We start from the raw sequence: 27,656 nt of genomic DNA on the forward strand, positions 1-27,656 counted from the left end.
TCGGACAGGATTAAAGAGCATTACACAGCCATTAGAGGACAGGATCCGAGAAATGCCTTAGCGAGACATTCTGCTGCCTGTCTTAATTTTGACAAGTTTATTTTCTTTGTTGTGGAACAGGTGGATATGTTTTTTGGGGACTATGCTACTTTTTGGAATTTAGAGAACTGAAGTGGCAGCTCCTTCTGGGAGCAGACTGTACACCAGGGTTAAATGACAATATTAACTTGAAATGTGCCTTAAAATGGTTTGACTGATCTTTTACTGCTGCTGACATTTTCAGTTTCAAGTTTCACTATGTGTAATTAATGCTTACTGTTTACAGGACACACCCATTGATTTACCATTTCTTTGTGACACAGCTTACTTTCTGTTAATAGGTTACTGTTAACTTTTATGACTTTGCTTGCACTATATGACTAACTGTTCTATGCCATTACATTTCTTTCTGATGAAGTTCTTAGATAATAAAGAACGAAAGCATGCTCAACTATCTGCTCTAGTATTACTTTTTAGTCTTCATTTTTATGTTATGATTTAGCGGAGGAAGTTTTTATGTGCATTTGTGAGTTATTCTTCTGTAGTTTTTTGTCAGTTTATTTTGCATATATATAGATATATATGCATATATCACTAAAAATGTGCTGTAATGTATAAATGCAAATGGTAGATGGATGTAATGCAACATTAATAGTGCTATGGATGTCTCTGTAAGGAACATGTATTTTTTGTAACTTGTAGGTTCCTGAATTTTTAAATGAATCATGTGGGAGTGTTTACTTGATGTCATTGGCTGCTGATAGTTATGACACTGGTATAAATGGCTGGGCATGTTTGTAAAATAGTGTCTGAATAAGCTTGGTGATTTTAAACCTGATAAAAGTGCTTACCAATAAACTGTATTTTCCTCTATTTTTCACCTGTGGTTCTCATCCTTTGCTGCTATTTTTTGCTGATATGGGAGGAGAGGGTGAGGGGAAGGGAAGTCTGAATGAAGAGCTCAAAGCTAGAATCAGAGGGGATACAGCCAACTGGCAGAGTGTTAGGTGTAGTGTATTACAGAAGAATCCCAGAGTAGCTGAAAAGTAAGGCTTGCAAAACTGTGGTGCAACTAGTAGTACTTTATGGTGCAGAAACCCAGACAGTAAAGACAGAGCAGTTGAAGAAGCTAGAGGTGATGGAGATGAAGAGGCTGAGATTGGTGGCAGGATGCACACTGTCGAACAGATGAAAAATGAGAACATAAAAGCAGAAGCTAAAGAAGCTCCAATTGCAGAAAAAGTCAGAAAGACCAGATTATGGTGGTCCGAGCACATGCAGAAAAGCATAAGACACTTTGGTGAAGATTATTTGGGACAGATAGAAGAAGACAACAGAAAATGAGCCATCAAGCAAAGCGGTGGATGGACTGTGTGAGAGAATTGCTACAACAGTCAGGCATGAGTGTTGAAGAAGGTAAGACAGTGGCTATGAATCAAGATAGATGGTTGACAGTTGACAACACCTCAACCCCATGTAGAAAAGGGGAAAAAGTGGGCTGATGATGACAAAATACCATTAACTTCCTTCTGTTCATGATATCTCAACCTCATTGCTCCTTAGCGTTTCACAGTGTCTTACAACTGCCTTGTTGCAATGAGAAGGAATTCATACAAATGATTAGTCTAAGGTCATTATTAGTGTCAAAAACATTTTACGTACTGCCACTAGATATTTGTACCACAAATGAAAGACTTAAATGATCATCATCTAATAATCCCTGACAAAATATTCATAGCTTCTCAGCACTGCAATTTCATTTGGTCACTCTGATATCTACTTATCCAACTCAAATTCAAGGGGAGAAAGAGTCTATTCCATCATTCAGTGTGAACAAAGTGAAAAGCAACTTCTGGATGGGAAAGAATGATGGTCACAGACTTCACACGCAAAAAGACTGCACTCATACTTACTATCAATTTACAGGCTCACCAAAGGACTTGTTCTATATGTGTGTGTACATATAGATATATATATATATATATATATATATATATATATATATATATATATATATATGTATCCTCTATACAATCTCTACTGCTGAATACTCTAGCATCATCCTGGAAGTGGGAATATTGGCTCTGGAAGATTGACATCGAAGTGACACCCTGACCCCATGTGCAAAACTGGGAAAAAGGGGTGTGGATGGATAGAGGGGAATGCAAAAATATATTTTTTCCTAGACATCTTTTTGCATGAATACAAAGAGGGCTACATACAACATTAAGTTCTGTGGCAAACAACTAGTCAAATGCCACATCCTTAGCATAGTACAGCTTTAAATCCACCACATACACTTTAGAATTTTTTGACTGAACACAAAAGATGATGCAAGTATGCCTCCCAACTCATATAAAACAAAACCTCTTACTGATGTCTGTGATGGACATGTCAAATACCATGCCTTAATAATCAAGTCACCTCACAGGAATATTAGAACCTGCTACTTTTGAATAAGTAATTGTTTTCAGACATCACAGGAAAAGACTTACTGAACTTGGTATTTACAGATAATAAAAGACTTGCTGAAGTGGTTTCACCCAAGTTAATTCTGAAGTGATTCCACCCAACTTTACAGAGCTTCATAAAGAGCATTATTTATGCCACTTGCCTTGAATTCCTAGGCTCTGATTGTGAAGTAGGCCATCTCAAAGAGCATCAGTATATTTACTTGGCATAGGAGCATACCTATCTTGAATAAACAATGTTCAAAGACTACATGGTTCTGAACTCTGGCAACAATTCCAAGCAGAAAAAATAATTTGAAATAAATTACTTCTGACTTTTTTACTACATGTACCAGAACATCGACTACATGGGTAAATCCAATGTGACTGTGGGAACGAAAGGAAAGAGAGAAATGGATTTAGAAAACTCAAGGTACTAGAGTGAACTTGTATTCCAAACATTACTCTCAATAACAATAAAGTGGTACCTCATCAATAGTCCTCAAACCAGGGATTCTGCTTGTCAGTTTCAGAGGTACTTCAGCCATGTGTATTTTCTCATCCTTTTGAATGAGCTCATGTATGACATTTTCAATTTCTTTTAGTTGTTCTTTGGTGACAGGGGCCTATACAAATGAAAAACAAAGAACACATCATTGAGTACATTGCCCTTAATGTATAACACACAAAAGACATTGTGGAACATGTTGAGAAAGTTAAGAGGCCAGTTATTTATTAGTACACATTAACAGCACACAAACACACACATTCACATGGGAGAAATGATAGACTGGGTTAATAATACTCACCTTTATTAGGCAAATCTGGACTAAAGTGAGAACACAAACTCTGCAGGAACTGCATCTTTACGTCATGTTCATGTAGCTTATGTACAGTGTTCTCTAAAAGTGTTTTGTATTTTAAACAGCCACGCAGTGTATACTCAGAGTTCAGATCACAATTGTTTTATTTCTTCTGTTAGTCAGGGTGAGCAGGCAGCATGTCAGCAGAAGAGTATGGAAAGCTGACAAGGAGCCAGCTGGCGGAGATGTAACAGGCTAGGGGACTGGTGCATGGAAACCTGACTAAGGCAGACCTGACTGCAGCCTTGGTTACAGCTGCATCAGAAAAAAGCAGCCTGGAGGACACTCAGACTGACAGTGGAGATACAATATCCTCAGAGAATGGACAGCTCAACCTTTCTGCAGTGGACTTCAAAATCCAGCTGGAGCTAGAAAGACTTGAGTTAGAGGCCAGGTGTATGGAACTAGAAGCAGCTGAGAAAATGAGAAGTCTACAAGCTGAGGAAAATGAACAGCAGAGGAGGCATGATAGGGAAATACTGACTCTTTGCCATTGTCATGGAGGTAATGGGGAAGGGAGTAACCGGACCCCAGAAGCACAAAAGGTCAGTAAATTTCTTCCATAGTTTAAAGAGGGGAATAATTTTGATAGCTTCATTCATATGTTTGAGCGGATATGTAAACAGTATGAAGTTCACCAAGGGCTCTGGATATGGTTCCTGCCCCCTTACTCCATGGTAAAGCTGTAACATCTTTAGCAAAAATGCATGACACTGACTGTTTTGATTATACTGCTGTAAAAAGACACTTGTTGGAATGTTGTACACTAACACCTGAAATGTATAGGAAAAAGTTTTGTGAGCATAGATGCAAGGCAGATGAAAATATATGCGAATATGTTGCTGAACTGAGCACTTATTTTCATAGCTGGGTGAGTGGATGTCAGGTCACCACTTCTGAAGGGCTGGCAGACCCTTTGGTAAGGGAACAAGCCCTTAGCACTTTGCCTAAGGACATGAGGATCTGGTTAGCTGATAGACAGTGTGCTACTTCAGAGGAGTTGGGGAAGACGGGAGACCTATACCTAGCAAACAGGGCAGCCCTGCACAGGAAAGGGACCCCCAGTACTGCTCATGGGACTAAAGGAACCCATGGTGGGCAACACAGACTGCCCCAACAGAATCTTCCAGCAGCAGGGAAACCACTAGTCAAGGTACACATCCAGGAGCTAGAGTTAAATGTTTTGAATGCAACCAGTGGGGCCATGTGCCATACAGATGTCCACGGAGGCAAGGTGGGGAACCAAAGGTGAGGGAGCCAGTAAGTGGGAGACAAAATGCCAACAGTGGGTTGTCGTGAAACAACAGGTGTATGGAACTACCATCCTGCAGATGTCCTGAGAGGGAAGGATTTGGATGAGGCAGTACTATGTACTTATGCAGTTACATGCAGTCAGGCTAGGAGACAAGCATGTGGGTCTGGTAGCCTGGGGGAGAGCCAGACAGACTGCATACTTGTAGCCAGGACTGCTGAGGTGGTTACTTCAGGGCGTGAGTTATGCTGTAGCAGTGAGACTGAATGTGAGTACAGCTGCTTGTGGGTACCAATGTTCCCTTGGACAGGGTAACTACAAAGGTAGAGGTGAGCCAGGCTGACAGTGAGGCACTGCTGTCAGAGGATGCCAGACTTCCTGTGGAAGGGGAGCTGGGAAGAGTTACAAGGAGAGAGCTGAGAAAGGTTCAGCTCTCAGACCCTATATTGCAAGGCCTGAAGCAGTTAGCTAGGGAGGCACCTGATCCTCAAGGGAAAGGGGAATCTGTATACTGGGACAAAGGGTTACTATACAGAGAGCGGACCCCTGCGGGAGGGCTAGAAGGTGAGAGAGTACAGCAGTTGGTAGTGCCTAGAGCTTACCATCTGGCGCTTCTAGCCATAGCCCATGATATACCCTTTGCAGGTCATATGGGCATAAAACGTACAAAGAGGCATATTATGCAAAACTTCTACTGGCCTGGAATTTCCAGAGATGTAACAGGGTACTACAGGAACTGTGAGCAGTGCCGAAAGGTAGGCAAGGCAGGAGACAAGATGAGAGTTCCTTTGATGCCTTTTGCCTGTGATTGAGGAGCCATTTCAGAGGATAGCTATGGATATTGTGGGTCCTCTGAATACCCCAAGTTCCACGTGGAAAAAGTATATCCTAGTGATTGTAGATTATGCTACATGATACCCTGAGGCAGTGGCTTTGTCCTCCACTGAGGCAGAGTAGGTGGCAAATGCTTTGCTAGAGATTTTCAGCAGGGTAGGTTTCCCAAATTAATTACTGTCTGACAGAGGTGCCAATTTTATGTCAGACCTGCTGGCTTGTCTGTGGAAGTCCTGCGGGATGAAGCAAATGAAGACCACTCCGCTACCATCCCTAGACTAATTGTCTTGTTGAGAGGTTAAACTCTACAATCAAGTCCATGCTACGGGCATTTGCAGATCAGTTTAAGAGGGAGTGGGACAAATATTGGCCCCATCTGTTGTATGCTTACAGAGAGGTTACCCAGGAATCTACAAGTTTTTCACCCTTTGAGTTGCTGTATGGGCATAGGGTGAGGGGACCTCTAGATTTAATTCGAGATGAATGGGAAGGTAAGTGTGAGTCGCACAAGGAGTCTGTTGTGGCATATGTCCTGAACCTCAGGACAAGGCTCAGGGAACTCATGGGCCTGGCCCAGGAGAACCTGGCAGAAGCACAACAGAAAAAGGTGTGGAATGACAGGAATGCTCGAGCTAGAGAGTATGCTGTAGGGCAGCAGGTGATGGTTCTCATTCCTGTCAGACACAACAAGTTGCAAGCAGCTTGGGAGGGACCCTGCAAGGTGGTAAGAAAGCTAAGTGAAGTTAACTACATGGTAGAACTGTTAGGCAGAAGGCAGGGGCACAAATTGTACAATGTTAACATGATGAAACCTTACTATAATAGGGAGGCCCTTGTGCTGAGCATTTGCAGTGGATTGCAGGAGGAGTCTGAGAGAGAACTTGTGACTGATCTCCTCAGTGAGGCTTGGGCTGACACCTCGGTGGAAGGGGTAGCGATGTCCCAGCAGCTATCTCCTACCCAGGTTCGAGAAATCCAAGCAGTGTTGTTGCAGGAGTTTGGGGGCATGTTAACCGGGAAACCAGGGAGCACCCACCTGGTGCAGCACCAGGTGGCTACAGGACCCCAAAGGCCTATCAGGCGGGCCCCTTACAGGGTGTCTGAGGGACTCAAACAGACTCTGAGGAAAGAGGTACAGGAGATGTTGGAACTAAGGGCGATTCAGGAGGCAACAGTCCGTGGGCCTCCCCAGTGGTACTGGTGCCAAAGAAGGATGGCAGCACCAGGTTTTGTGTGGAATACAGGAAATTAAATAGTCACACAGAGACAGATGCTTACCCCATGCCTTGGACAGATGAGACCCTAGAGCAGCTGGGTGGGGCTAAGTATCTTACAACCATTGATCTTATCAAGGGTTACTGGCAGGTGCCTTTGACTCCCAGTGCTAGACAGAAGTCAGCCTTTGTGACTCCTTTTGGCTTGTCTGAGTTCACAAAGATGCCCTTTGGGATGAAGAATGCCCCAGTAACTTTCCAGAGGCTGGTAGATCATATCTTAGCAGGAGCAGGAGGGTTTGCCCTTGCTTACATGGATGACATTGCTATATATAGCCATTCCTGGCAAGAGCACCTTCAGCATGTCAGGGAGTTGCAGGGCAGAGTTGACCATTAAGCCGAGCAAATGTCGGGCGGGTATGGCAGAGGTCTCCTACCTAGGACATAGAGTGGGGAGTGGTAAGATAAGGCCAGAACCTGCCAAAGTGGAAGCCATTCAGGCATGGCCTGCACCTGTTATCAAAAAGCAGGTGAGGGCATTCTTAGGGACAGCAGGGTACTACAGAAAGTTCATTCCCAATTATAGTACCACAGATGCTCCCCTCGCAGACCTGACAAGGAAGAACAGGACAGATAATGTAGTGTGGACCCCAGCATGTGAGCAGGCATTTCAGAGGCTTAAGGAAGCTTTGGAAGGACCCCCTGTGTTAGCCAGTCCAGACTATAGCAAGGAATATGTTGTGCAGGTGGACGCTTCAAACTATGGGGTGGGGGCTGTACTTAGCCAGATTTCTTCAGAGGGAGAAGAGCACCCAGTGGTTTATCTCAGTCATAGGCTCCAACCCAGGGAGGAATGCTATGCAGCGGTAGAAAAGGAATGACTAGCCATAGTGTGGGCACTACAAAAACTTCAGCCTTATCTGTATGGAAGAAAAATCACTGTGATGACAGATCACAACCCTCTAACATGGTTAAACAGAGCCAGTCAGCAAAATGCCAAGTTGCTAAGATGGAGCCTGAGGTTGCAAGCATATGATATGTCACTGCAGTACCGCAGTGGGAGTAGCAATGCCAATGCAGATGGGCTCTCAAGACAGGAAATGGGGTGAGGTACACCTAGATAGACTGGACACTCTCAAGCGATGTTTCTCAAGGGGCACTTGAAAAAATTGCTTGAGTTCCCCGGGGTGGAAGAGATGTGAATATTGGAGGAAAATGGGCGAAGGCTGCCTGCCTACTCAAATAGAATTTGATACATAATTCTATCTATTGTATAAATAAATGTAAAATACAGGCTTGTGTTTTTAAATGAAAGAAAACACTGTAAAATGTGAACTTCAAGATTGCTGCAACATTGCAATCTGCTGTAAGGAAAACCAAGCCAAGCATTTCAAATGCGTCTTTTGAAGCTGAAAAGATCTTATGAATCTCTTTGATGTTTACAAGTCGGCACCAGTGAGTCTGGATGAAGGCTTCAGGCCCATTGTTTTAAGGTTAAAGTTAAGGGCCAGACTTTACATGTGGAAGGTGCTTTATTGCTCTGGTTTCTGCTAGAGTGTATATGTGAAATGCCTTTTATTGTCGTAGTCTCCTGAGCAGGTGTTAGCTTGCTAAATAATGCAGTTTGTGGCCTGGGAACTCCAGACTAAGTGCCGAAATGATGTAATTTGGGAGGGCCTTAGAGTGCTGTTGGTTAGTGTTTAAAAACTATTGTTGAGTGAGAGACTGGGAAGCATTTTGATCTTGGACATCTAATCCAGCACTGCTTATGCTTTATGTAAGTAAGTAGGATTATAGCACTGTGATTTCTCTTAGGAACAGTTAAACTTAGAAGAAAGTTAGACTAAGTATTTTTCTTTGAAATCAGATCCTTCCTACGATATTATTTTAAGTTTCGGTGTCATCTCTGAACTCGAGTAGCATTGTACTGTAGTAGTTTTGTGTTTTAATTATTTATTATTGAATATTTTAAAACCTTTACCTGTGGCTGGTTTATGTAGAGATAATTTAACCTCTAAAGTACATTACATATTTACAGATTTTACTGTCTAAGTCACTCCAAATTAAGCCTGGACTAGTCATACTACTATTGGATTATAATATTGAACAGTAATAATTTGACACCCTTTTAAGGGCCTTTTAGTAGCTGATAATTATTAGCTGGATGGTGGCAGGAATTACTACCATATGGTCTGGATAATAGGGACACAGCTGGAGAACCTGTGCCAGCCTTTTCCCAGGAGGGTCTGTGTGGTTGTATAACCTCTTCTCAAAGTGTGGGTGTGTTGTGTCAGCTACTTAGGCAGGGACACAAAGCACTGGTTGGACAGAGAGGATACTGGAGGTTTTAGCTTGCCCAGCTAGGCTGAGACATGGACCCTACAGCTGTGCCAGTGGGGAGTCTTATTGGGGACCTGGTGAGCAAGGGAGCAACCAATCCCAGACTGACTCTGATCTCTGTGTGCACTTAAGGGAAATTGTACTTTACTGTGTGTATTGGTTATCCTTTCCTCTTCTAGGAGATGACCTCCCTGGTGTTAGTGGTGAGGATTGAGGCTCCTTGATTGCTGGGCCAGGGCATGGTTGTCACATTGTGTACATGTAGTCACACACACACACATTTTTCCAATTTTCTATTTTGGCTTCCACTGCCTCCTGTTGCTGATTTTTCCCCTTCCCCAACTGACCCATCATACTTCTTTCCTACTGCTGGGTTCACTCTTGGAGATCCAGGAGGGGTTAAGTCAATCCTATCTGAATCCCCCTACAAACCAGTGGGTGAGTCCCTCTTCCCTCTAGCTAAGAAGGCTTGTTTCTGAATACTGTAAAGAAACAATACACTCACGGGGCATAACAGTCATATGGAAAGCAAACTTGTCTGTTACCTGTTCATATGTTTGTGACTTTGATGTGCATTTTGCTAAAAAGTGAGAACTGGCTACCCAACAATACCAAGAAGCAAACCATTTTCTATAAACAATGTTTTTCAGACTACAGGCCGAATTAGGTCACTCAGCTTTTGCTGTTGGTAGCCAGGGCTGATAAGTTTAATGAACAGGGTACATCTGACACTAACAATGGGAAAACTGCCTCACTCTATAACATGTAGATGCACATAGCATTTTACTTCCAGATGAAGTGACAAGCTAACTAGAACAGGTTATTATGCAGTAATATACTGTTCAGTGCTATGAAATCAGGTGCTATGTTGCTAGTAACACCTCTATAATGCTCTTATACTTCAAGAAACTGTGCTTGCTGCTCTAGTGAGAAATTGTTTGTCCTGGGGGGCTGTTATGAATTTATTTGGTCTCCTCGGAGTAGGTTCCACAGAATCCGGAGCTGACCAAGCCTTTCGAGCCACTACAGACATGAGTGGATCGAAAGGTGGAGACATCCAGGAGGTGGAGGGTCGGGAACCGAATGCCTTCAGGTATACAGACTTGTCCTCAGTAAGGGCTAGGGAAGACCAGCCACCCCTCTGCCTAAGCATTTCAAAGATGTCCGAAAAGGAAAGGTGTTGGGAGGGTGGCCTAATGGTTAAGGTATTTGCCTTACAAACACAAGGTGCAGGGTTTGAGTCTCACAAGAGATAATTAGCTAATCTTAAAATGGCTCGAAAGGGCAGTTAGCTTAGCATTAATCTATGAACCTTCTGAGGGGGACCATTCTGATTCATCCAGGTCTGTATCTGAGGTGACAGACTCAGGGGAGTCTAGGTGCTTCCTCTTGCACTTCTTCCAAGGAGGCTCCTCTGAGTGATCAGGGGAGGCCTCGGAAGAGGGGTCACCCAATGGGGTGTCCTGGGGCATAGGTTCCCTACGCTTCTGGGCCAGAGGAGCAGAGATTGGCACAGGCACCACAAGATAAGGAGCCAATGGGGCTGACAGTAAGGCTGTTTCAGGGGACAGCACACACTGCATGACCTCGAAGGCATCACGACCCCAAGGCAAAGAAAGCTCTGGCTCCGAAGAGATGGGAGTCCTTCTCCACGTCGAGGGCGATTGTTCCAAGGCCGATGTGGGAGCCGAGCTCTCCTGTGCCGAAGCTCCGAGGGGGAAAGTGGGGTTGGACAAGGGTCCGATGCCACTTTCCCCCTCGGAGCCGACGAGAGAGCTTCGGCACCCACATCCCTCGCTGGACGGAACAATCGAGGTGATCGGAGCAGACATCGGAACCGAACAGGAGGTGATCAGCGCAGTCGGTTCTACTATCAGCACGTCCATGGTCTATGGCTCCGAAGTAAGTGTAGTTGGAGGAGGAATGGAGATGGAGGTGGATGGAGGAGGAATGGAGATGGAGGTGGATGGAGCCGCAACCTGATGAGGTGGGCTGGAAAGTAATTTCGCAAGGGCCTGTGATTTAAGCAACCTGCTGACTACTTTCTCCACATCCTGATCCGATAACCTAGAGGATCGAGAGGAGTGGGATGAAGAGCGATGACTGTGTTCACTTCCTAATAAGGGTGACTGTGGCACAGATCGGATCGGCTCCAATGAAGGAGACCTTGCTCGCTTGTGGATCCGAGACAGCTCCGAGGTAGCAGTTGGAGCCGAGGGAGGAGTTGACTTGTCGCTGCTAGTCGGCACAGACAAACTTGGTTGTTCAAGCCCAGGAGTCAGTTCCGAGGATGGAGCCGACGGCTTGACACACAGAGGATTTCACTGGCTGAGAACTTTTAGCCGGGGTATCCTGTGGTTTCAATAATCCTCAAAGGATTAATTTGTTTTTGCGCTCCTGCAGAACCCTTGGACTAAATGCATGACAGATAGAGCAGGAGTCCTGCAGGTGCACAGCCCCTAAACAATAAACACAGCTAGTGTGCCCATCTGTCAGAGACATTTTCTGTCAGCATGAGTCACACTTTTTGAAGCCAGAAACTTTGGCCTCTTTAGACATGTTTAACTACTAAACTAAGAAACAAACACTTTTTTTTTTTTTTTTTTTTTTTTTTTTATACAGTTAAGGAACAGAAAGGAGAGCCTCTAATTTAAACGGCTGTCCTAAGAGGGGAGGGGGAGACTCTCTAATTTAAATGAGTTCAGGGGAAACAGAAGGCCTGTGAGCTATGGAACGACGGCCAACAAGCTACAACACACAAGAAAGGCGATAGGGATAAAGTACTGTATCTAGACAAAAACTTGATAAATTTTTAAGAATAAACAATTGTAATAATAAAAAAGTATACTAAGCCTGAGCCAGTAACGAAGCAACCTTGCAGCTGAAGTGGCAAATAAGATCTGGTTGGCTGACGCTGGGCATTCTGGAATATGGGTTAGCCTCGAGCCAGTAAATAGCTCTTGAGCTATAGAAGTAGGTCGAGTCGGAGCCAAGGATCGGCTCCGATCCCAAACAGCAAGAACGAAGGCGAGATGGGACAACTTAACATCAGTGGTTCTAACATAAGTTTCACGTTTTATTTGGATAGTTCAAAGAATACTCTGTACTGTGGTAGTAACTAGTTTCATCGTTTGCTGGTTTGTACATACAAGCTAAAATCAATTATCTGAGACCTTGCAAGCTGCACTTCATACCTGGGAGGGAAACAAAGCCAGGACAAGGATAGATGGTATCTGTGCAAGAGGTAACATGGGCTATAGCATGCATTTCTAGCAAGGGGAAACCAAACTTTAGAATAGGTGAAGTCTGCAGATGTAGTGTCTATTTGGGGTAGCTGCCCCTATATGAAGTAGTAACTTCTTTTTTTGGAACATTTACACAGTTATGCATATTTACTGTGAATTAAAATGGGTTGTAGGGTTTGAAACTGTGTTTTGTTTTTTTTGTTTCTTGAGTGTTTTTACTGAAGCAAATAGTCTGGATAAATGTGACATGAATTCAAACATAGATGACAAGCAATAACTGCATACAAGATCAGCCTACCAAGCATTAGTGTGTGAATTTAAGTTGCAAGGTGGAAACATATTAAAAAAAAAACTGTCATACAGAATATGTAAAAGTAACTGCTTTAAATCAGAACAGCTGCCTTATCAGTTCTAACATGGAATGTAAATGGCGGTGCAGGCAGAGACAAAAAGTAGAGTGTACTGAATTATATTACCACGTGCAGGGTGTGAATAACAATGTTACAGTAGGCACGTTTAGATAAAAATGAGCATGTGTGGTATTCTAGTGGAAGTTTAGAAGTTAGGGGGAAAGAACGTGATAACGATCTGGAAGGTTTTGTTTAGCAATATTTTAAAAAGGGGACAGTATCAGTATCCTGGAGGCAAGCTATGGTGGCTGCATTATCCAAAGAGGGTACCCTTCAGATCCAGCTTCATATAAATACATTTTAATTTTAAACCATAATTATAAAATGTTTATAGTATCGAAGAGAATGGAAAATATTTTGCCAAAAATTACATATAATGGATCAACATGGTTTTGTGCTGGGGACGCAAACATTTGAAAATAGTAATAGAACAATGAAGACCCAGAGGGAAGTAGAATATAAGAAAATGTCAGTATTGTTGGTGGGACTGGATACAAAGAAATTTTGTGCAACTTATGTAATTTTGGAGTGAATGATAATTGTTAAAAAGCAAACATACATGCATACTGCATGAACACAAATTAAAATGTTATGTTTGATTTTCATTTCTCTTACTGTATGTGAATCCATGTCACTTTTTAAAAAAAATGTCACATTTAATAAATATGTTGAAAAAGAAAAGAAAAAAACTGTAAAGAATTTTTCAAAGTATGCAGAAGGGTTATACTTTGAAAAAATTCTTTGCAGTTTTTTTTCTTTGCAGAAGGGTTATAAGGCCACGGTGGTGCAGCGGTTAGCATTGTCGCCTCACAGCATGAGGTTCTCCCGTTCGATTCTCGGCTGGAGCGCCTTCTGTGTGGAGTCTGCATGTCCTCCCCTTGGTCAAGTGACGTTAATGACATGCAGGTAGGTGCGAGCGTGAATGGGCATGTCTTCGTTGAAGGTTGGGCGTCGGGCTGGCAATTCAGCACCGTAAAAAAAAAAAATCCACTGCCAATCAAGAGCGGACCGTATTTCCGCTGTGGCGACCCTTAACTGGGAAAAGCCAAAAGTCATTCATGCAGAAGGGTTATAATGAATTCAGATAAAAAAGAACAAGTAACTTATGTGATAAAAACTGTACAAAAAAATGGTCAATCACGGTGCTACTCAGGATCTATGTTGAGCTGAAAAAGCAGCAACAAGGTCTGAAAGCAAGAGGAGCACCAAAGCATTATGGGAACAGGGAAGAAGCTGAAGCTTGCCAAAGATTTAAGACTGGCACAGTAAAGATGCTGACAGAGACCACTCAAAAATTATTATGCTGTATGGATTGGATAATCACAGATCTATACATTTATCATCATGCCTGTACATTATACATGCATTACCAAGACTACTGTCACTGTTTGTGAAGTACACTTAGAAATTTACTGTCCATTATACTCTTTCAAGTTCAGAGTCTATATTCTATCAGTTAATTTTAACATGCTTGGTCACAATGATTGCTCAGATACCAAGAAAGTTATCATATGTTCTCGAGCCTTAGAAAGTGACCTTGTAGGGTATTGTATTCTACATCTCTACTCAGATGTAGTTTGGGTCACAGGTAAAATAAACAGCATGCTACACTTACCTTTTGGGAATTACATCTTTCTTGGTAGGTGAATCCTTTGCTGTAATAATCTTCTGTAACACTGTTATCTTACAGCTCTTCACAAATTTTGCATGAATCCCAGGGGAGGATCACAACTGCACTGCACAGCAGACAGCATTGTTCTCCTGGGGAGCTGTGCCCTTTCTTGTAGTGAACCTCTGCAGCACTATATACTAAACTTATTAGCTACAGAAAGGGACTCAGAGATGGGCAAAAGTGAAGTGTACAGCAGGTTACAGTGGTCTTTTGGCGAACTCTGTCCTTCACAGGGGAAAAATATCTCTGTGTGACGACCCTCTGCCTACTCTGTCATACGGCACCCCTATGCAGATCTAGTAAGAGTGCCACAAGTGAAATACATCATAGGCTATAATGCTTTCAGAAGATCTGTAGTTTCCTTTTAGTGACCTTCTGAGCTACTGTAGTCTGTAGAAATTTGAGACTGAGAGCCCATTAATAACATTTTCTAATGAACACAATATTGAGATGGTAACCAAAGAGAAGAAATTTGTAATAAAAGATATTTATGTCCACCTTGTAGTAGAGTGAAGGAATCTTTTATTTCCTGAGCCTTCTATACCTTCTTAATTGCCTCTTCAGGGCAAGTAGCAAAGGAGAAAACACAGAGTTCAATCAGGATAAAGTTGTGGGTGACACAGCTATGAACCTTACACTGAGCTATGTCCACAAAACCATTACATTTCCTGTAGACCTGAACAAGTCACCACAGGTAGGATCTGCTACAGGAGAAAGCAGGAATTTCCAGCGTCATAGAGCAGTTCCTCTCAAGTAAGGGTAGTCACAGGAAAAGACAAAAGCTTGGGATGAGGTCTTTGCTCCCCCTTTTACTCTCACTTTACCCTTCTCCTTCTAAAATATTAAAAGCAAGAAGTTTGTTCATATGCATAAAGTCAGCTGAACAAAGGGTCTTTGCATAAGAAGAGCCCTTCTTTGGGGCCAATCTCCATCAGTACTTCTGATACCTTCATGATGAAGTTGTAAAGAAAATGTAGCTTATTTTTAATAAAAACACCCAGTAATGTGTTTGTCTTCTTCAATCAGCTTGCCATCAAATCCATACATCCTAGTTGGGCAAATTTCAACAGCAGAATGCTAAAACCATCATCAGATGACAGGAATAGGATCTTGTTGATATCGGATGATGTTTTTACTGATTTATTAAATATTCAGTAGTGGAAAGTCAGATAATTATTGCTAGACTACCTACTACACGGAGGGTAAAGGAAAGAGGGCTGGATGGAAAACAAGAACTTCAAAAAAAAAAAAAAAAAAAGTCAAAAACTCTACCAAAATTCCCAAAGATGAAAGATTCATTTATGGGGGCCAGCAGGTGCAGCTGTGACAAACTACTTTCTCTTTAAAAAAAAAAAAAAAAAAAAAGAAAAAAAATATCTCAATGGTCACCAATGATCCAATCTTTCTTACCAGGAAAGATGGGTTAAGAGTAATGATGTCATACTATTATTATTACTGATATTATTAAATTTATTATTATTTTATTATCGTTGTGCTCCAGGTCATCCATGAAGGCCTCCCTCTAAATGGTGAGGGTGGTTTTACTAAACTCGTGTCACAAGACTTGATGAATGCTGCCTTCCAGGTATACTGATATTAGTCCATCCCACAAATATTCCTGCCACATCTGCATTTACAGACCCTAAACAGAAATTCAAATGGCTTTTTTCACATTTCTTAGATGCAAAAGTAAATGACTGCTGTTTTCAAATAGACTGGCTACTAGTACTGCTCAGAGAAGATGCAAATGCTATGACCAGCAGGAAAGAACCAAAGGAGGATGGGGAGGTGCTCTTCTGTGTGCTTTCAGAAGCTTGATTTGCCACAATCAGCACAGTGTAGATTTATGACAGTCACAGCACCCTCCTACCTGTGACATTCTAAAGGAAACAAGAATTGCCTTGAAGACAATTTAATGCTCTAGTACTTTTCCTCCACTAAAAGGTCTTCCTCTCAGTCTCATTGCACCCTTCCCCTTACTTGGCTACTGCAGACTGTGCTGCCACAGGACGACGACGACGCATCCTTTTTTTAATGCACTGTCTCGATCAATAATGCAGTAAAATTCCCTTAACACAGCAGATGCAAAACTACTGTCTTAATGCTACTTCTTTTTCATTTACTGTCCTATCTTGCACCTCAGTTTTTAATAAGTTCCAAAGTACAAGGATACTCTCCAAAGCTTAGCCACTTCAATCATTCATCTCCAACCTTTAACTCATGACCTCCCTCAGGCCTATGTTTTTTTTTTTGTCCTGGAGAGTCTCATTTATATTTTATACACTACTATTCAAAAGGTGACGTGAATGGGCATACCTCAGCTGCAATTCTTTTATTTTTAAAGTAATCTCATTAACTTATGTACACATTTAAGTCTGCAAATAGCTGCAGTAAGTCTCTGCTGCTTCAGTAAATCCATTGTTTTTTCCAAGAAGAAAACATTTAGCTGCTAAGCAAGATCACTTGTTACCACTGTACAAATAAAGGGCTTTTTAAAGTTCTGCAAATGTTTTAAATCAAACAAAGATGTACCCTCTGTATTAAAAAGGTTACCTTAATGCTAAAGTCAAACCGTAGCCTCTCAGCAGTGACATGAGACCCCCTCTGTTCAGTGGTTTCCCCTAAAACAGTATGGAGTGCAAAGTTCAGCAGATGTGTAGCAGTGTGCTTCACCATGCAAGCTAAACGCTGGGTCTGAAAGAAAAAGACATGCATAAAATAGTACTCTGAGTTAATGAAAATCTAACAGGTGCACTTTGTGTGTATAAAGATCAGTCACAGCATTACAGAATAGTTTTACATGGTGTTAAAACATGATGCAACCATACAATATGTCTTTCTCTCATCAAGCACCACTTACCATTACAACCTACATCACTATCACCTATCTCAATACTTGATGATCTCATAGATTACTTTTTTGTAAACATATAACAGCACAAACCATTCTTCCTGTTAATGTTGAAGAGTTATCCCAATAGTAAGGGCTAAAGCAGAAAGTACAATAATAAAGTCAAGACGATACTTATACTTCAAAATATAGTCAATTAGTGCTTGGAGAACCATATTAAGAAGCAAGCTACTGACACTGAAGTATCACATCCAAACAGAATAATTTATTCAACCTAAAGTTGGTGCTCAGCGTAGCATTTTCAATACTTTCATCTAAGGTGTACGCAGTTCAGATGTATTTAATTCACATTATCTTATCCAGGCTAGCGTGCAGCATCACTGGAAAATGTTCAATACCTGCTTTGGGCCTCAGTATCCAATACTGCCAACAATGAGTTTAACTCTTGGGGAGTTTTTAGCTCTGAAATGCTCTGCCTGGCAATGCTTTAAGAACTCTGAACTACACTCAGGGTTTCATTTATGACTGTACTCCTCTTGTTTATAAGGCAATCAATTAATGAATCAATCGATCTTGATTTTAGCAGCACATACATGGATTATGAAGCTGCCAGCTGACATGTTTAGCTTTCTACTACTTAAATAGCTAAACATGTCAAAACTATGCTTCTTGGTGAAAAGAGTACACATGGCCTTCTCAACTTTAACCAAGAGATTATCAGACAGCAGCAACAATAAAATAATTGTACACTAAAGAATACCAACAGAAGATGGCAAAACCACACCTCTATGATACGTAGAAAAGGGAATGGGAAGGTGTTAGCAGAAAGTGACTTTGCAATCAGAAGCACGGTGTGCAGATGTTCAAATACTTCAGCACATAAAGAAACTACAGTTGTGTAAGTAAACTTACCATGACAATAGATTTTTGAATAGAACACTTGTGCAGTAAGTACCCTAAGCTATATGGGACCTATCTTGTCAAGGATCTCCAAAGCTTTAGGACACCTTCCACATCCAAAATACTTTAGATCTGGAAGGACACAAAATAGAGACAGAGGTAAGGACACCAAACTCTTAGAGCTTTCTTGCCTCAGAACAAGACAGCCCTGACAGGTATGTACTAGGAGAAAGTTGTGCAAAAAACTCTCAGCTTGGCAGGAAAAAAGTAACAAAAAGAAAGGGGGATGGAAAGAGCATGTTCATCATTAGATAGTTCTAGCAAAGATTGTTCTTACTGTAGAGAAAGATTGCAGTTTGTAGTGCTTGTAAAGGTATGCACAGAAGACTAAGTTGCTGTCTCTCATGATTTCTAGAGCACATCTCTTTCCAAAAAGCTACAGAAGTAGACAGAGCCCTTGTAAAGTGGGCCCTGACTTTGCCTGAAAGTGCCTTGTTATGGTATGAATAACAGTTAGAGAGGCTGAGAGAATCATTTAGAGACAATCTGTTATGACATGGATTGTCCTTTTTTCTTGCCTTCATAGAAAATATACATCTGATTAGAATTCCTAGTTTTTGATCTATCAATGTATTTTCAGAGTTGCCTGTGGACATCCAGACTGTGAAGAATTATCTCCCCAGACAAAAGTCAAAGCAATGACTAACACTGTTTTCCAAGACAAAAACTTTAAATTAGCCTCATTAGCAGGTTCAAAATGAAAATGTGCAAGTTTCTCAAGTACAATATTAAGATCCCAAGGAAGTGCCACCCATGTAATAGGTGGACTGGTATGCAATACCCCTTACAAAGATGGTTCGCTTGAGGTAGGGTAGAAACGGGGAAGTCACACGCAGACAAGCAGAAATGGCAAAAGGTGAATCTTGAAGTAAGAGAAATAAAGGCCAGAGGATCATAACTCTCACAAATACTACACAACCAAAGGCATGTGTGCCTTAAAAAGATCTTAGTTCTGCTTTTACATAAACTAGAAAATATTTTCTTAGTCACATATGATTTTCTAGCAGCAAGTTTTTTTTACCTTCTTTAATACCAGCTGCACATCCTCAGAAAGAATGTGCCTAAAACTGATTAAAATTCTATCATCCAGGTGGTAAGCTGAAGAAGTTGAAGCTTAGGGTCTATCAGAGAAACCTTGCCCTGTGGGAGTAAACCCATCCTGTGGGTAAGATTGTGGTAACTGCCCTACGCCATTTTTAGAAGAAAGAAGAACCACCATTGCCTGGGGCAAAAGGGAGTTACTAATATCTTTAGAGTTCTTCTGAATCTTTAGATGAAAGTACAGTAGTGTAAGAACATGCCATAACTGTATATGTCCTATTGGGCCCTGCTGCAGTATTCTTACAGTATGGGTTTTCATCTGTTGACATCCAACTCATGGCTGAAGGGAAAAATAATGTTGGCTTCAACGAAGAGTAGAGGGGAAGGAATACTGCAACAGTAATCAGCAGGACATCTACTGTTATGGTAGGTTCTTACACAACTATACTATGTCCTGACCTAACTGAAACCACTGTTGTAGTATGCTTAACAAATGGACGATTCCCAGAGCTGAATTAGGTAGAGAAAGGGTGGTTGGCTAATGGCAGGATGAGCTGTCCAGGAGCCCAGATAGGACAGACTTAGCAAAGGCAGCCCTAGACCTGGAGAAAACATCAATCTTGTAGTGTTTGGTGAAGGTGTGCACAGAGAACCAGGTGGCAGCTTCCAAGATGGTCCTGGCATCAAAACCCTTGTGGAAGGCACCACAAGAGGCCACTGCCCAAGTAGACTGTACTTTTGGGTAAAGAGGCAAGGTTTTACCATAATGTGTACATCAGAAAGAGATGGTTTTGATATCCATGCTGCAATAGTTTGCTTTCAGAGCAGCTGGCCGAGTTTGAAATCCATGAAGGAAATGATTGGTCAGTTTTTTCTGAGAGCTTTTGTTTTCACCAAGAAGAACCTTAGCTGCCTACGAATGTCTAAAGAATTCAGAATCACCCTCCCCCCCGTTCTGAGGGTTGGGAAAAAAAGAAAGGCAGATGTATAGCCTGATTGAGGGACAGCTCATTCACTACCTTAGGCATTAAAGAAGAATTGGCCCTAACAGCAACCATGTCCCTGTTGAAAATGAGAAAAGATGGGATAGCCACGAGTGCCTGAAGTTCAGACACTCTGCAACATGAGGTAAGAGCCAACAGGATAGTTTTCCACATGGAGAATTGTACAGTGGCAGATGATGTTGGCTCAAAAGATGGGCAATGTGAGTTTTTCCAGAGAAAAGTTGAGATCCCAGGGAGGAGCAGTAGGTTTTTTTGGCAGTTTAAGATGTAAGGCTCCTCTCAAGAAAAGTTTGACTTCTCTCCTTGACATGAGAGGAGGTTGAAGAGGCAAGCAGGGATACATTGCAAACAGACAGCTTTAATGGAAGAGTGGGCCAAATCAGAATTTAATAATTCACATAGGTACTGAAGGACAGTGGGAACCTTTGATAAGAGTGGATCCTGGCTGTGTTTGTGGCACCAAATAGAAAATCTTTTCCACTTAGCTGTGTATGATTTTCTGGTGGTAGGTTTCCTGGCTTCCTGTAAGACCTGGACCACCTCCTCAGAAAGGTGATGCCTTTTAGGGATAAGAACCTTATCCACAGAGTGAGACTGAGAGAGCTAGAATGGGATGAAGAAGCAGACCTTGTTGTTGTGTGACCAGGTCTGGTTGCAGTAGTATCTTCTAGTGGTGTCCCTTCAGCAGGTGGAGTAGTAGGGGAAACCAATGTTGTCTTAGCCAGTAAGGGGCTAGAAGAATAAGTTTTGGAGCTTCCTTTTTGGCTTTTGGAAGGTGTAGATCAGTGTGTGTGTGTGTGTCTGTGTGTCTCTGTGTGTGTGTCTGTGTGTCTCTGTGTGTGTGTGTCTCTGTGTGTGTGTGTGTCTGTCTGTGTGTGTGTGTGTGTCTGTCTGTCTGTGTGTGTGTGTGTCTGTCTGTGTGTGTGTACCTTTAAGAAGCTATCTAAGGGCTTGCACAAGTGTATAAATACTGAGCACCTGGGAGCCTGACTGTCATTTTGTAGTAAGCTGTTGACATGTAAGCACGTATGTATGTAAGGCCTGTCTGTTACTCAGTTTGTTTATATTTTATAATGCTGCTATCCATCCTGATGTGTTTCTGTGTAATGAAGCATCTAAACGAACTACACGACCTGCTTGTCATCTATGTTAATGAGGGACAAGCAACATGGTGTCAGAAGAGGCATGTCTAAAAAGGACATGGGGCTAAAATGGAAGCCAGATTCTTCAGTTTGAGTCCGACAGGCACCCCGTTGGAATTGGAGGAATATACAGCAGTGAATCATCCCTATTGTACATATAATTCACAAAACAGGTCAAAAATGAATTTCAGATGTTAAAACTTGCTCAAATAATTTCTTATTCACAAAATATGAAACGAGGCATACAGAATGCTCTAAACGATATTTGAATAAACCGATATGTCCGATATTGATAAAAATATTCAAACTACTATGGAAAAAGTCCAAATTGCATAAAATGAATAAAATAGAGGAAATGACCGCAGTATTGCTGAGTATGTATTTTTCGTACTGAATAAAGATATTTGAGTTATCAGACGTGTATGAAGTGTTCCATGATTGTGCAGTATTACAGTGACGTTCTTTCTCAAGATACAGCCATTTCAGAGCATACATCACAAAGTACACTATTTCAGAGAGTTTATTATTGTGCATTTGAATGTTATTACGAGCTCCCACAGCACAGCTTGTTCATACATAATTACAGGGGCCATATTTTCAGTGTGTTTGTGCATACTTTGTGGGCATGGTAGATGGATTTCGAAAACCCAGTGCACCTTTTGTTTGACAATAATATTGCAGAGTACTGGCGTGTTTGAGCAAGAGTACGATATTTTCATTCAGGCTGCATTTTCTGATAAAGATGACTGTACAAAGGAATTTATTCTACTTAATTTAGCAGGGTCAGAAGCCATTGAAAGGGAATGTTCATTTGCGTATGCAACTGCTATCTTTGCAGGAGATGGGAAACCTTTATATTGCTGTACGGGCTGAGTCAAGGGAGGACCCTGAGTGCTTAAGACATAAATTTAGAGAAATGTGCAACCCCCAGACAAATGTTATAATGGAAAGGCACTTATTTTATACAAGGGATCAAAGCCTGGTGAAACGTTTGCAACATATATAACTGACTTGAGAAATAAGGCTAAAATGTGCAGTTCTGATGATTTAAGGGATGTGTTGATAATAGACTTGTGTGTGGTATTAAAGATGATGCTGTGGGAAAGATTTTACTTCGTGACAGTGATTTAACTTTGAATAAGGCCAGTGAAATTTGTCAAATATACAAGCTCACAGAAAAGCACACAAACATGCTTACAAATAAGAGGTGCATGCTTCCAGTAACTTCTAGCGCTCATATTGATAGTATTCAGCACGTGGTTAAAAGAAACAGGCCCAAGCACATGCAAGCAACTGTCGCCCCTGCAGTACTCACGGGTAAACCCCAGAACTTTCCAGTAAATTCCAGAGTTTGCAGTCTCTCAGTGAAGCACAAGAGTGAGTCAGCAAATTCAAAGCATGGGTCCCCCACCAAGTTTCATTGCCAACTGTCTTAACTGTGGTGGAAATCATTAATTTAAAAGAAAATAATGTTTTAGCTTTTGACAGCAATGTCACAAATGCAATAAATGGAATAATTTCAAGAGGTTTTGTAAATCAAAACCCACATTCTTTTATTAAAAGGGAACATTTTAAGAAACGAGTTGATCGATTAGAAAACTGCAACCCTGCTCTTTATGTTGATGGTGTGTATGTGCTTCATGAAATAATCAATGCAGTAGATTTATGGGCAAAGAATGAAGTACTTTGTACTGTTTGTATAAATGGAAAACTCAGAGCTCAAAGACGACACAGATTCAAAGCACAATGTTATGTCAGCAGAAACATTTGCCAGAGTGTGTCATGGTGAAAGGCTTGATTTGGCGAAGTGTGCACAGCTTGCTGCTTATGGTGGTGAAGAAATTCAGACTGAAGGCTCAGTAGTGCTTTCATGTTAGTCCGCTGGGAGATGCTATGACTTGCTATTTTATGTGGTCAAGAGGCACATCCAGTCATTATTACAGCTCAGAGACAGTTTGAAAATGGGACTGCTTTCATTTAATAAGGAAGTCCAACATGTTAGCTTAAAATACCACTACTCTGATTTTGCCCAGTATATTTTTTCTACCTATGCTGATCTTTTCAAAGACAAACTAGGGAAGCTACCAGTTGTGTACTCCATGAAGTTAGACCCAGATGTCAGTCCAGTTATCAGGTCAGCTTGGAAAATTCTAATAACTATGCAGGACAGAGTCAAAGCTGAGGTAGATAAAATGGTGCAACAAGGTGTTATTTGTCCAGTTGATGAACCTACTGAATGGGTATCTTGTATGGTGGCAGCTCACGAGAAAAGCGCAGATGACATCAGAATATGTATTGATCCACAAGATTTGAATAAAGCACTAAGAAGACCTCATCATGCAATACTCACAGTTGAAGTTGCAACTCTGATGCCAAATGCTACTATTTTTTCTGTCTTAGATGTAAAGAGTTCATTTTAGCAAATTCAGCTTGACAAGAAATCATCAATGCTCACTAAGTTCAGTACTCCATTAGACAGGTACAGATTTTTGAGAATGCCATTTGGGATCAATTCTGCAAGTGAAGTCTTTCAAAGTGCAATGGAGCAATTTTTTTCTGGGTATCCTTGTGTTATTATAGTAGATGACATACTAGTAGGAGGTAAAGGTGAAGGTGAGCACAACAGAAACCTCAGAAAAATTCTGAAAGGAGCACATCAACTGAATCCAGCTCAATCCACAGAAATGTAAATTCAGGCTACAAGAAGTTACTTATGTTGGTCATTTATTTACCAGTTTAGGCCTATGACCAGCCCTTTCTAAGCAAACAGCCATTCTAGAGATGCCAGCGCCAGATAATGTTCAAGCCCTGCAATGTTTTCTTGGCATGGTTAACTATCCAGGCAATTTCATTCCAGACTTGAGCCAACTTTCAGCACCGCCCAGAGAGCTGAAACGTAAAGATGCATCCTGGTCTTGGTTAGAGCAACACCAAAGAGCATTTGATATCCTGAAACAGAGAAAGTACAGTTTTGTACCTACCATAAATGTAGATGTTCGAAGATCCACATTGCTGCAGTCCTTACACTTGGTTAGTCCGCTGTCCTCGGTCGGCCCGAATATCAAAGTATAAGGCTGACGTCGGTCAAGGCGCATTTGACTGACATCAGGACGTCAGGGTACAAATGCGCATGACCGACGTCATATCCTCAGTCTTTTCTTGCCCCAGATGTCAGAAGACCCTAAAAATAAAGGTCACAACCAAAAGACAGCAAACAAACAAACAACCACCCTTGCACTAATTATATGTACAATATATACAATATACACAATATTTACAACCCAACCCACACAACCACCTCTAACTACAGAGGGGAAGGAGGGAGGGTAAATTGGACTGCAGCAATGTGGATCTTCGAACATCTACATTTATGGTAGGTACAAAACTGTACTATGTTCTTCATCTCACATTGCTGCAGTCCTTACACTTGGGTAGAATCCCAAAGCAGAGGTAAGGGAGGATGGCCAAACTATAAGGAAGCAGGAGCTGCCAAAATGCCCTGCAAAACAGCAGTGGCAAAACCAGCCCTGGATTTAGAGTAAAGTGGTAGGTGATAATGCCTAGAGAAAGTATGCACTGAACTCCAAGTAGCTGCCTCCAAAATATCCTTGGTTGCCACCCCTCAAAAAGCTGTCAAGTGGCAGTAGCCCTAGTGGAATGAGGCCTAATCCCAGCTGGAATCTCCTTGCCATGATGGGAATAACAGAAAGCAATGCAAAACCCAATCCACTTAGAAATAGTTTGTTTTGACACAGGCTTGCCCTGAGAACTCAAAGCAAAAGAAACAAATAACTGCTGAGACTGCCTAAACCCTTTAGTTCTGTCCAAATAATATCGCAACTGCCTGTGTACATCTAAAGTGTGCAAAATCCTTTCCCCTTTATTTTGGGGATTTGCATAAAAAGTGGGCAAATGAATAGTTTGGTTTAAAGCCACACTAGAAACCACCTTAGGCATAAAGGAAGGATTAGTACGTAAAGATACCCTATCCTTATGGAAAATTAAGAAAGGCTCAACTGCCATAAGGGCCTGCAATTCAGAAACCCTTCTTGCAGAGGTAATGGCCAACAAAAAGGCAGTCTTCCATGATAAATATTTCAACTCAGTAGTAGCTGCAGGCTCAAAAGGTTGTAGAGTGAGTTTCTCCAACACAAAATTGAGATCCCAAGCAGGAGTAGGAGCTCTTCGTGGGGTCTTATATTCTTTGCCCTCTAAGAAATTGCTTGAACAAAGGATGAGAAAACAATGGTGGGTCACAATCATAGTGAGCCGAAATTGCTGCAGCATGAACCTTAATAGAAGAGAAGGACAAACCTTTGTCCAGTAACTCAGTAAGATATTGGAGAGCCACACTTAAATTAGGCTCAGAAACATCAAAATCCTTTGCTGCACTCCAAAATAAAAATCTCTTCCATTTATCTGCGTACACTTTCCTTGTACTAGGCCTTCTAGCTTCCAAAATAACATTCAAAACTTGCTGTGGAAGTGGAGTCCCATTATGGTTCAAAACAGAATATGCCAGGCTGTTAGGTGCAGAGAGTGAAGCTTGACATTGAGCAAATGACTGTCCTCCTGAGACAACAGGTGTGGAATCGAAGGCAAAGGCCATGGAGGCTTCCGTACCAGGCTTCTCAGTAATGGGTACCAATGCTGTCGAGGCCAATCTGGAGCTATCAAAATCATCCTTGACTTGTCTTGTCTGACCTTTAGTAGTACCTTTGGGAGGAGAGGCAGAGGCGGAAAGGCATACACATGAAGATTGCTCCAATTGAAGGAAAGAGCATCCACTTTCCAAGCTGTGGGATGAAACCTTTTTGTGCAAAACTTTGGCAGCTGGTGGTTTAGTGGAGAAGCGAACAGATCTATGTCTGGAGTTCCCCATGACACTGTCAATTTCTGAAATACATGAGGATCCAATTTCCACTCGTGGGGATCCATAATTCGTCTGCTCAACACATCTGCTAAGGAGTTCTGTGCTCCGGCAGAAACCTTGCCTGAAGATTGAGCTGTAAACTGAGAGCAGTCTCCCACAAAATCATTGCTTGCCTGCATAGAGGATAAGAATGTGTTCCCCTTGCTTGTTGATGTACCACATGACAGTTGTGTTGTCTGTTAGAATCAACACCTGCCCTGGAAGAAGTAAATCCTTGAAAGCTATTAATGCAAACTGGACTGCTAACATCTCCTTCAAGTTGATATGTAGATGTTGTAGTCTGGCAGGCCACTTGTCCTGTATCCACTTTCCATTCAGATGAGCTCCCCAAGCTTTGTCTGAGGCATCTGTCGTTAAAATCTGACTCGCCTCTGGCCGGGTCACAGAGAGTCCCTTGTTTAGGTGACATTCCTGAGCCCACCACAAAAATTCCTTTTGAATGCAAGGTATTATTTGAATGACAGTGTCCAGATCCTGGCAGTGCTGTGTCCATACATTTTTGAGATACCATTGTAGCTTCCTCATATGCAGTTTGGCATTGGGAAGCACCAGAATACAAGATGCCATGAACCCTAAGGCTTGAAGGACTGTCCTTGCAGTCAGCCCGGACTGATGAGATAGTTGATGGAAGTAAAGGGAAAGATTCTTTTGTTTGTCCGGGGTTAAAAGGCCATCTGGGATGCTGTATTCAGTCTTACACCCAGAAAGCACATGTCCTGAGAGGGTACTAGACTGGACTTTATTTCGTTCACAGAATACCCCAGGCATCTTAGCACTGCTATCACATATTCCAAATGATGAAGAAGCTCGTCCCTTCCTTGAGCCAGAATCAGGCAATCGTCCAAATAAGGATAGATCTGTATTCCTTTTAGCCTGAAGAAAGCTATCACTGGAGCCAGAACCTTCGTGAACACCCTGGGCAGTAGATAAGCCAAAGGGCAATGCAGAGAACTGATAGTGAGAAGTCCCAGCTCGAAAACGCAGATACTTCCTGCAACTTAGTCTGATAGGAACATGAAGGTAAGCCTCCTTGAGATCCAAAGTTACCATCCAATGATCCTTGACCAGCAGAGGTAAAAGCTGCTGTAACGTCAACATTTTGAACTTGGGAATGTCCAGATAAGTGTTGAGGATAGATAAATCCAAAATTGGTCTCCACGTGTTCCCCTTCTTTGGTACTAGGAACAGGCGAGAATAAAATCCTAGGCCCACTTCTGGCATAGGGACCGGCTGTATGGCCCCTATTTGGAGTAACAGAGAAATTTGCTTGTGAGCCTCTATTCTTTGTTGAGGAGGAACGTCTGGCATGCCTTTGAAAGGAGGCAAGGTATGGAAATAAAACCTGTAACCGTGGTGTATGATATCCAATACCCATCTGTCCTGGGTAATTAAACTCCAATTTTCTT

General features: G+C 41.8%; 1 protein-coding gene across 2 annotated transcripts in view; it reads right to left on the bottom strand.

Moving 5' to 3' along the window:
• Positions 1-27,656, bottom strand: part of AARS2 (alanyl-tRNA synthetase 2, mitochondrial) — a 1,016,815-nt gene that overhangs the window by 272,689 nt on the left and 716,470 nt on the right. For both annotated transcript variants that reach the window (XM_044060935.1, XM_044060942.1), the window contains 2 exons: positions 16,873-17,013; positions 2,978-3,115 (listed from right to left, as the gene is read on the bottom strand). In XM_044060935.1, coding sequence (XP_043916870.1) covers positions 2,978-3,115; positions 16,873-17,013 — 279 coding nt within the window. The remainder of the gene's footprint in view (positions 1-2,977; positions 3,116-16,872; positions 17,014-27,656) is intronic.

This window comes from Protopterus annectens, chromosome 1.part0, assembly GCF_019279795.1.
Source record: "Protopterus annectens isolate FY-2018-M chromosome 1.part0, PAN1.0, whole genome shotgun sequence".
In the NCBI taxonomy this organism is placed as follows: Eukaryota; Metazoa; Chordata; order Ceratodontiformes; family Protopteridae; genus Protopterus; species Protopterus annectens.